At 55.9% G+C, this 10,996-nt stretch overlaps 1 protein-coding gene across 1 annotated transcript; it reads right to left on the bottom strand.

Annotated features, from left to right (window-relative positions):
• Positions 1–1,388: 1,388 nt before the first annotated feature.
• LOC311443865 (ras-related GTP-binding protein A) lies at positions 1,389–10,720 on the bottom strand. The gene is made up of 9 exons (XM_084534439.1): positions 10,554–10,720; positions 10,297–10,396; positions 9,340–9,406; positions 8,766–8,988; positions 6,972–7,067; positions 5,843–5,965; positions 3,999–4,090; positions 2,988–3,103; positions 1,389–1,925 (listed from the first exon to the last, which is right to left on the bottom strand). The coding sequence occupies exons 1-9, from the start codon at positions 10,578–10,580 to the stop codon at positions 1,828–1,830; spliced, it is 942 nt and encodes a 313-aa protein (XP_084390565.1). The 5' UTR covers positions 10,581–10,720; the 3' UTR covers positions 1,389–1,827.
• Positions 10,721–10,996: the final 276 nt, after the last annotated feature.

Here is a 10,996-nt window from a genome sequence, read left to right on the forward strand (position 1 = left end):
CCGTTTGGGGTGTTTGGGTACCAAGGGGCTGAGGCACCGGGGGAGGCCGGCGGGACCCCAGGCTGGGCAAAACGCCTCCAGGTTGGGCTTTTGGGACAGGGACGAACAAAACCCAGCCGAGAGGTGAGTCGGGCACCTCAAAAGAAAAGCGGTGGCTTCGTTCCTCTGCACACTGCCACTGACAGCTCCCTTCACCCCTTTATTACCTGCCCCCCACCCACCCCACACACTTTCCCCCTTTACGCATCCCCTTCCCCGCGCCCACAGCCCCTGAGGCAGCGTTTCCCACCCGGTCCCGTCCTCCAGCCCGCTGTGAAGCCGTGCCCTCAGCAAGGTGTCTTCAGCTCCACCCCGCAACCACGGCCCTGAGCCGCCTTCTGCTCTCCCCAAATCTCCAAGCTGCCTCCCCAGCAGCCGCTGTCGACCTTCCCGAGGCTCCGACGAGGTAGGGAGGGGCAGCAGCGCTCCCCGCAAAGTCTGAGTTGGGAATCGGCGTCCAAGCTCCTCTCCCCCGGGGACGCCGCCTCGGTGGCTCTCGCTGGAAATCCACCCAGCCCCACAGCTCCCAAACGCAGCTGCTGAGGAGGCGGTGCAAGACACGGGGTGTTTCATCCTGCCACGCTTTAGAAGCGGTGGAAGAGCTCGTGCGCAGCCCGGCCTCGGCTCCCCAGCCGAGATGTGCCCTTTAGCTCTGCTCTCACACCACAGACTCACCCTTTCAGATTTTTTTTCCGAGTGTGTGGGCCGGGGATAGAGGGGAAAAGCGTGATTTCGAGAACACAAAATGGAGCTAGGCTGGGAGTTGCCACACCCTTTTTTTTTTTTTTTTTTTTTTATACAGTCATTTGATGCAGCGAGAAAAAACTAAAAAAAAAGATGCTGACAGGCATCAGGTCCCACCCAGCAAGTCAGAGCCCCCTAACTCAGTGCTCCTGTTCCTCCTGTGTTTAATGGCATCAAACCTCATTAAAAACAGACAGTACTACAGCCACCCCGGTGCCGAACACCGTCCGAGTGGCCCGCCACGAACACGGCTCCCGTCGCTCATGCACGCACAGCCCCCAGCCACCGCGCTCTGCAATTCCTACGTGCCCACGGCAGCCCCAGCAAGGAGGGCAGGGACACCAGGGACACCTCGCCGCCACCTTCCGTCACCTCGGGAAGCGTCGAGAGGCCAAGGGCATCCCGGCTGCTTCACCCGCCTGGTGAATTTTGCCTCCATATGGAGAAAAAAATAATCTCGAGGGGAAATTCGGGAGTGACCTTCAGCTAGCACTCCCCAGAGGCTGGGGAAGGGGAAACGCAGCGAGGGCACGTCTGCTTGCCAAGGCTGCCCCGGGTTTTAGAAGAAAGCAAGCCCACGGTGTCCAAAGCTCTAGGATCTGAAATCCCCGGTAGCAAAAAATTTATTTTCATGACTGAAGACAAGGAGAAATTTATAAATGTATTCTAGCAACCTACCAATAAAATAGTAAATACTCCATCCCTGTGATTTATACGATCACCTGGGAGCAGAACATCCAGAAAGGCTCTGCCACGTGCCACTATGACAGCCAGGAGCATGAGACCACGTGCACATCACCTGTCCTTACTTCTTCCCAACCCCACACACGCCAGGAAGTCTCTTTTGAAGGTCCGCAGTGTATCCAGACATCATCCGAGTGACTAGTGTCCAACGTTACAAGGAGAAACAATAAAGAAGATTGCGGTGGTAAGCAGCACACTCATTTCAAAACCCACAAAGACATCCACATTGTTAGATTCTCCTAAAAAAGTAGTTCCGATTCACTTTTTCTCCCCCCAACGACCAGGTGCGTCGGCCGGCGCTCAGCGCATGAGCAGGCTGTGCTTTGGTCCGTCCACTCGCTCCAGCTTCTCGAAGTGTTTTCTGGCGTTGCGGATGTTGATCAGCGTAGCTGCAGAAGCTGAGATGGAGAAGGGAGAAGAAAAAGTTAGAAGGGATGGACAGCACTCATCTGAGCTCCTGTCAGCAGAACCAAATCAGAACCCTGGCTGGTTTGGGCTCACGTTGCCACGCCAAACTCAGCACCATGACGAAAAGGAGGAGTGAAGCCCGCTGCTCAGCAGAGGGCACAAGTGTTCTACAGCTTTTACTTGCACCGGGCAGCACCAGATTTCACCTAAATTTGGAGAAGTGACGCAGCGTGAAGCCGGCGCTCTTCCCTAATGCTCAGGGAGCACCAACCTCCCGGCCTCCTGCTCCCTGCGTGGCGCCGGGAGGTGGGGGCTGCTCGCTGATATCAGGGAGGCACAGGAGAAGAGTCAGGACAAGCCGTGGTCACGCAGAAGTCACTTCAGCTTCTCATCTGCTGCTCGAGCACAGGAATATCACAGCTCAGTAGCTCACCCAGCACCCCAGGGCTCGCTCAGGTTTTCCCTAACGCAGAAACCCCTTCAAAAAGGGGAGGACAAGATTAACAGCTGCCGGCCACGCAGCTGCCCAGGTCAGCGTGCCTTCAGCACCTCACATTTTACCAGAAGCAGCTTCGATCAGGAATATAAACACAGTCACATATTCAGGCCGTGCCTCTGGCACTGCTGGCCGCAAGTCGTTAAGATAAATAGACGCGACTATAATTAGAGCCCTTGCCCACCCAGACGGTTCAGGCAAGAAGAGCAAGAACTCATGCATAAACCATCCCTGCTTCCTTTCCAAAAAATCACCGTGGCTGCCAAAGCAGCGCAGCCCAAAATAGGCCGTCAGACGCGACCTATCCCATCAGCTCACATCTGCCACCGTGCTTCCCCACCGTGGCTCCGACCCTGCGCCAGACAGCGCCGGCTCCACTCCTCCTGCGAGGCAAGGCGCTGCTGAACCACCTCCCCTTTCCCTCCGTGCCTTTTAAGCCAATCCTTTTTATTGCTTTGCCTGCTCTGTGCCACGTTCCAGCAGGAACGCACCCTAACTAAGCCAGCTGCTTGTCCCCGTGAACAACGGCCCCAGGCTCGCCTCTGCTTCAACTTACGTATTGAAGGGTCCGACATAACCACCATCACGTATGTGTTTGAGGTGAAGATGTCGATAAAAGCAGCAAAGTTAGAGTTCCTCACTTCCATGCTCTGGAAAGAAGCGGCCAGCTTACTACAGAGGGGAAAAAAAAAAAAAAGAAAAAAGGGAAATGTAGCGTTACTGTAACAGCGCTCACAAGTTCCCCACCCCATCCCCAGGGTCCCTGTTCAGCGCTGGAAACAAAGAAGCACTGCTTGCAAAGGGGGACGTGACCACCAGGTGAGGCTGGGGTTTGTTTTTAAGAAGCAAACCCTCCAGCTTCAGGCTTCATTCATCCAGCAAGGGCAGCACGAAGCCATCGGACTGCTGAGGGTCTGTAACTCGAGACGCGCAGCCCCGCCGCCCCGTGGAGGACGCTGTGCCCAGCATCACTTGTCCCACGGATGAAGCTGTCACTCCCGGGACAGTTTTACACCCTCTGGAAGCAAGCACGAAGCTGAAGGATCTCGAGGCAGCTCTGCAAAGCACACTGCTGCTTCCCTGTCCTGTCCGGGCTCTGAACGCTTCCAGATGTTGCTGACAGACTGGGGAACCTGAGGGCGGTTCACAAGACGAGGTACTCTGAAGTAAGCTTTCTATTTTCCAGTTCAAAACGCTGATAACCACGGGCTTGCAAGCCCCTTCCTCCCAGACCAGGGCGCTGGCAAAGCCCTTCGCCTGCACTGCCAACTGCCTCCAGCTCCTCAGCCCGCTCCTGGCACTTCCCCACCTTGCCCAGGAGAAAAAGGCCGAGCAGAAAATGGGTGTTTCAAAACAACCCCCTTTCAACAATCACCAGAGGAGGAAGTTATGAAAGATGAGAAGAAACTCGGACGTTTTTGACCACCGTGCTTTCTAGAAAGCAATTTAACCGAGGCACCTCCTCCCGCCAAGGAGGTATAAAGGCAATGTTCACTTGGAAAGCTTCCTCATCTCAGCGTGACACCAAAAACCCTGCTCGGGGATCCTTCCCACTGGACCAGCTCACCTGCAACTTAGCTTGAATTGCTTAATAATGTTGCTGATTTTCTCAAATCTGTGGATATCCCGCTGTTCTTTGCACTGATAGTGAGAAATGACCTGGAAGGCAGAAAAAGCGCAGGGTTAGTCACTGATTTCAGGGGAGCCCTTCGCAAGTGCTGAGGTGTAAACACCCCAGAGGCACTCCTCTGTCCCTTTGGGGTCTGAACACCCCAACTTGGTGCCGTTTTAACTCAACGTAAAGCACAAAAAAAAAGCACAAGGTGGAAAAGCACAAGGTGGAACAGCGGAACACAGGCGGCTGGCTTCCTAGGGAGCTCTCCCTGCACCAATTAACTGAGTCAGAGCGAGATGGGGCTACGCTGCCTGCGCTCGGATCCGCTCCCCTCCCTCCCCTCCCACGCAGCAATGCAGCAGCGAGGTGCAGACCTTGGTGCTCAGCTGCAGAGGCTGGAAAGATCAAAAGTTTCCAGGATTCCTCGCGCCGTGACCCACGCCTACCTCTCCTCTCCCCAGCCCCTTCCATGGGGCTGGCAGCCCACACACCTTCACGCCCCAGCCAAAAATCCAGCAGGCTGAGAAGGGCATTTACTGCTTAAGGGGGATCACACATCCAACAGCTGCATTATCTTTGTTCCCACAGAAATCCAGGAAGAAGCATTATTTGAACAACGCTACGCTACGAGCTTTAAGCTCAGAGGAATCCATAAATCAGCTGCTACAGCCTTGCAGGAATTAAATTGTGAGGTTTTTTTCCCCCCTTCCTTAAGCACCTTAAAAAATCTTTATTTCCTACTTTTAAGCCTGTCCAACTGTTCCTACCGATACAAGTTTAACCATATTCAAGAATCGCATCCATACCAAAGCCTTCACTACATGCAAGCTCTTTTCTCAACTCTCCAGGTTTTCCTGTTACTGCGCTGCGAATACAATTTCAGAATAAGATTTCACTTCGGGAGAAAGGAGGCCCTGGGGAAGTTTAAGTGTAAGAAAACAGTGAGAAGGAGAAAGTCTTTAAAAAGTCATCATTACACTGAAAATCAGTACAGATTTTTTGTAGCAAAGAAGTCACTTTCAGTAAAAATAAAAAGTGAAAATGCAGGTTTTGAATGCATGTAAGCACTGCTACCTAGCGCAAAGGTGGAACTATTCATTAGCTACACGAGTTCTAAAAGCAGAACTTGCCAGAAACAGCAGGTGCCTAATCCTGACAGTTGAAGTGAGAAAAGTAACGAGAAAAGTCACTTCAGTCAGGCCTTTGTCAAGGAAAGCGCTCAAAACTGAGATCAGTTTCTTCAGGTCAGTGAGAGCACTGGTACAAAGCCTGAAGGAACCAAGCTAGGCACTAAGAGAACGGCACGACAGGCAGCGGTGGGTTTAACCAACACGTTTCCCCACAGCAATCCAGCTGTCAGTGAGCCTCTATCCACACTTAAGGCTTGTAGAGCATCAGGCACTCGCAAAAAAGGAATCAAGAACAGTTAAAAAACAGCCGAGAAGGAACTGAAAAGACTGTTTTTCAAGCTAAAGAAGGCTCTCGTCCTGTGCAGAAAGGAATTCTCAAGTCCCACGGCTGATAACAGAATGGGGATCTGAAACCCTCCCGCAGCTTGGAAGAGGGAAATACCACTCAAGCCCTCAGCTCAACTGCGAGCCGTGGAAATTTGGGAAGGTCACATGAGCCACGGAGTCCTGTCAGCTACTTTGAGTATCACAAGGCCTGGATCAAAGCGTTCTGCCATCTGGTGCTGGCACCTCTCTCTGGGCAACTGCCACAACCGCACTTTCCATCCAGGGAACTCCGTCCTAGGCTGGGCAGAGGGACGCGAAGGGCAGAACGGCTGTATTCACCAGGAAAGTGGCTCTCTCAAACAGAAGCACTTCGTCTGCCTCGATGATCTGAGCAAAGTTCCTCAGGTTCATTTCCAGCTGCTGGACGTTGGGGATCAGCTGATAGACTATGCTGGACCAAGCCTGTGGGCAAACAAAGAGAAGAAAGGCTGCGTTAACACATCCCCCAGCCTCACCACGAGCTGCTGACGTCTCCACCTACTACCCCCAGAGCTCTCCCGTCCACTCGGTGCGTACCAGAGCCTCCCACCACCCTGCTGCCCAGGGCACGAGGTCTGCAGAGCTTCAGAGGGCTGCGTGTGGAGCAGCACACGGCTTTGCCTGTTTTTAAACAGCTCAACACAGCCTGCTACCCGTTAGCAGGTTAGGGGAAGGCCAGTGCCTAGAGGGAGCTGGGTGCAGGCAGCGTGAGGGGTGCTGCCAGGCACACAGTACAGGATCAGCCTCAGCCAGACCCCGTCCTACACCAAATTTAAACTGCTTTTGTATGGATTTGCCAGGATGGTGAGATCTGCCTGCTGAAGTCAAGATTAAGAGCTCCTCACCTTCCGCCCAGCAACCCAGCGTGCTGCCACCACTGCTTGCTGGCAGCTGACAACGCTCCTTTGCTCCCAGCGTAGCCCAGGCAGCACCTACCACGCTCACACCTTAAAGACTCTGACACTGCAACGAGGGCTGACCAACAAGAAAAGGCAAACCAAAACCACCACCACCAAAAAGCCACCCTCACGCGCTCCTAGAAGCAAAGTAGCAAAGTAAATCCCCAGGATGGTAAATGCCTGAAGTGCTTTAACTGTAATGTGGGGAAAAAGCAACCAGGAAAGAGCTCCTTGCTGGCTACACATGACTAAAAGATGCACGAGGTCTTTCTGAAGTGGCTAGGCAAAGCGTTTAAGCAGCATTACAGTGACACCACAACTCCAAGACATGGAGGAGTTTTACTTTTGTTTTTTAATTTAAAATGCTGATGCCATTCCGGCCAGCTAACCTCCACCAGGAGGAGTCCGTGCAGATCTGAAGAGGAGCAGTCAGTAGCAGAGCAGTAGGAGCTAACCGCTCGCCTTCCTCGTGCTCGTTTTCAAGCGGGGAGGGGGAAAAAGGCCGGCTGCAGAGGGGATGGGGTACAAACCTTGTAGAGTGTCTCATCCCAGATGGAAGTTCTAAAACAAGCACACTCCAAGGGACGGGAAAGGCGCCTCAAGTCTTCCTCACGCTCCTTAAAAATCTGGGAAGTAAAAAAAAAAGAAAAAAGAAAAAGATGAGCAGTCAAGTGTAAATATTTCTTCCTTTGTGTGGTTGCTGACTGGCACCTCCAGCACACGTTTCAAACAAAACTCAACAACGCACAGCGCTGGGGAAAGAGGAGCAGAAGCGCGTGCTGGCAGGGACGGGCTGCCAGAAACCTCTCCCGCTGGGGCAGCAGAGACGAGCAACCCCAGCTGTCTTGCAGCAGGAGGCTCAAACCTCAGATAACCGCGGTGTTGTGGAGCAGAAACGGAAGCTCCCAGGTGTGAGTTTTAGAGAGGAGCAGAAATCTGACATCCCCCGGCCACGCGCAAAAAGCTGGGTCACTGGGAAGAAGGTAGAAGGAAAGCACTAGAGAATTTCATCTGCAGGAACTGCATGGACGAGGCAGCTCCGAGGCTCACACGCAGCCTTCTCCCACCAAATTCTGCCCTCCAAAGTTCAGGCTACAAAAAGGAAGGGGACAAAGAGAAGGCAGCCTCACAGCAGGCTCCTACAGAAGCAGCAAAAAAGCAGCAAGGCCAAGTGTTTGCAGGAACGGCCTCAGAACAGAGCCTGGTGACTGCGCAGGGATACGCACGGGAAATAAAACCAGAGAGAGGCCCCCTCCCAGCTGCCCACCCCACCCCAGGGCCTCAGCAGAACCTGCACAGCTACCCAAAACCTGCAGCTGTACACCAGCCCCCGAACAGAGCGGGACAGAACAGCTTCAAGGTTTGAGACTCCCCCTTCAGCTCGCAGGGAAGGAGGAAAAGATCCTCAAACTGCCCCTCCGAACAAGCTCTTCTGAGCTGTTTTTGCAGACGCTCACCAGGAGCCAGAGGGAAGTTTCGTGGGACTTCTTGCAACAGCCTAAGGGGCCTCCGGGCTCGCTGCAGGCCAGGGAGTGGCCGAGCAGCCAGGGGTGTACTCCTCAGGCAGAGGTGCCTAAGCCTGGAAGAGTTTTTCCTCTGATATCAGGAGCTGGTTGCTTTCAGTCACAGCTGAAAAATCGAGGCTGGTGATATCCAATATCCTCCAGCCTCCCTGCAACCTTCCAAAAGCTCTGAAGAGAGCAGAAAACACCAAACCCAGCCGAGAGGCTGACCCACAGCCTTTGCAGGATGCCTCCTGCAGCACGGGAGCGTTAAACCAGGGTGATCTCTGGGCAAGCAGGCACACCGAACCCCGTGGGACAGGAAGCAGAAGCACTGCCTGGTACAAACCACTTTCTAGTTAACCGGGAAAGCTTCAGCCTTTGTTTTGTCAGCCTTCAGAGCCCAGCTTACGTGGGATCGAAAGCGAGAGCTGAAAAGAAACCAACCACCACTGCCATCGCCACAATCCTCAGAGCCACCCAGACGGTTAAAGGCAGCTCCAGGTTTGCTGGGTTTCCTTCAGCTCTCCCTTCCTTCCCTGCCCCCAGCACCAGAACCGGAGCTATGAAAGCAAAGGCTGGGAGCAGCTGTCACTAAAAGCCAGCAGGTCTCTCCTCCACTGGATGCATGCAGGAAACAGCACCGACACAATCTGGAAAGGGAGGAAGGGGCTCAGACAATTCTTAGAGACATCTGAGAAGCAATTCGAGGAGCAGTGCTGACGGGGCTGGATTTGAAGCACAGAACAGCACCGTTACACAACGCACAGCCAGGAGATGCTCTCTCCGAAAGCATTTCTATGGCAACTACCAGCTGCTCACCAGATCCCGCTGATCCTCCTGCACCAGGTCCATCTTGTGCACCAGGCAGAAGATCTTGGCGTCGGGGGAGTTCTGGAGGATGGCCTCCAAGCACGACTGGTAGTAGTGCATGTCCTTCTCCAGCTCGCGGCTCTCCACGTCGAAGACGTAGATGAGGACTTCCACGTTGCGGAAGATGTTGTCCCGCTGGCTGGTGAAGTAGTTCTCCATGAACGTGTCCTGGCTGAGGAGGAGCATAGCAACAGAAGCACCAGGTGAAGGGCTCGGGCTCCTTGCCAGCAGAAGAAAGGAGCCAGCAAGGAAAGGGTGGGACTTTCCTCGGCCTTTCCCGTGGAGGTAGCTCGGAGACTGCAGGCAGGAGGCCAGCCTCCTTCCACCCACAGCCCTAAGATGTGGGATCCACTCTTCCCAGAGCTGCCTCACCAGTTCCACAGTGGCGAGCAGCGAGCCTGCTCCATACACGAGCAGCACGCGGCTGCCTTCGGGGCAGAAGGCCCTCTGCTCCTGTTCCACCCCCACCCCGTTCACAGCACCGGCCCCCAGCAGCACCAAAAGCAGGAATCCAAGCACCTACCCTCCGCAGTCCCAGAGGTTTAACACCAGGTTTCCGAGGAACCTCACGTGGGAGTGCTCCACATCGACTGCAAAGAGACAACGAGCGGGTTACCGACTGCCCCATGCACCCAGACCACAGCCACCTCCTCGGGCAGCTCTTCGCCGTTCAGCTCACGGTTATCAGAGCTCCCTCTGAACAGCGCTGGGTGTAAATCCAGCTCCTGAGTAACCCAAGCCCTCCTGCCCGCCAGCCAGGCCGCCGCTGTGCTGTGGCAGGTGGCTCCCCCGTCCTGACACCCACTGACCTCTGCGATATTTGAAGCATGGCACCAGCCCCAGCACGTTCTGCGAGGGCTTAAACCAGCCTTAAAAACACACAAACAGCGTAAACTTCAAGAGACCACACCTACAGCAACACAGGGACACGCGCCAGTCAGACATCGAGTCCTCCCGGAGCAATTGGAGGCTGTTGCAGGGGGCTTTCCACTCAGTGCTATTTTTTACACCAGTGGCTTTGGCAAAAAAACAGAGGCAGAAGATGCTCGTTAAGACTGGTGCCTCCCCCTGCCACAACCACTGTGCACAGCAAGATCACCGGGCCTCCCTCTGGGCTCACGAGCAGCACGCTGAGGACAGGGAGGCCTCAGCACCAGCAAAAACGAGGAGGTGGCTCCGAGCACACCCCTGACAGCAGGTGCAGCAGCACCAGAGGCTGCTCCCTGATCGCCCCCCAAGAAAAGGAAGGCTAAAAGTCCAGGAGCAAAGCGTCAGGACTGGAAGCAGCGCTCAGGGCTCCTTCCCCTTTCACTCCAGCCTCTGCCTGACCTCATCCAAACCACGGAGCGAAGCTCGCTGCGAGCTGGGAGCCCCCGACTGCTGCTGGCACAGGCCGGGAGCGGCAGGGAGCAGCATCCCCCCTCCGACCCACAGCGCCCGAACCCCGGGGGCCTCCCAGCTCCCCCAGGAGAAGCCTTACTCGTGGCGCCCAGGCGCCGGGTGTCCCTGGCGATGTAATTCGCGAAGATGATGGACCTCATGCTGGTCTTCCCTGACCCGCTTTTACCCATCAGCAGCACCTGAGGGGGGGGACAAAAACACAGAGCCAGGGTCAGCCCCCGCACGGCACCGAGCCCCGCAGCCCCCCCTCCCCCCCCGCTGTTCCCTCCCAGGCGCTGCCCGCGGAGCCCCCAGGGCCCGGCCTGACAGGGCCCGGCCGCCCCCTCCCCCCCTCACCTTCTTCTTCATGGCGGCGCTCGGCATCCCCCAGCCGCGGGCACAGCACGGCGGCGCTCCGCGGGCCTTCCTCAGCCCTTCCTCCGCCTTTACTCCGGCTTTCCTCCCGCTTTACTCCGTCCTTACGCCCCCCCCGCCTCCCCCCCCCCGCCGCGCTCACGGGACCCAGCGCTCGGCGGCCGCCGCCGGTCACGTGAGCGCGCGCCCCGCCCCCCTCCTCCCGCCGCGCCACGTGACGCCGCCAGAGGGGGGCGGGGAGGGAGGGGCTGGGGGTGAAGCGCGCGGCGCCATCTTGGCTGCGGGCAGCCCTCACTGTGCACTGAAGAGGGGGCGGCCTGCAGGGGGCGCTGCGGGGCCGGGAGCGTTGCGCGGGGCTTGGGGCGGGCGGGGCGAGGTGCACACAGCGCCTCCCATATGGTCTAGCGGTTAGGATTCCTGGTTTT

Source organism: Aythya ferina (genome assembly GCF_964211825.1).
Source record: "Aythya ferina genome assembly, chromosome: 13".
NCBI classification, from domain to species: Eukaryota; Metazoa; Chordata; class Aves; order Anseriformes; family Anatidae; genus Aythya; species Aythya ferina.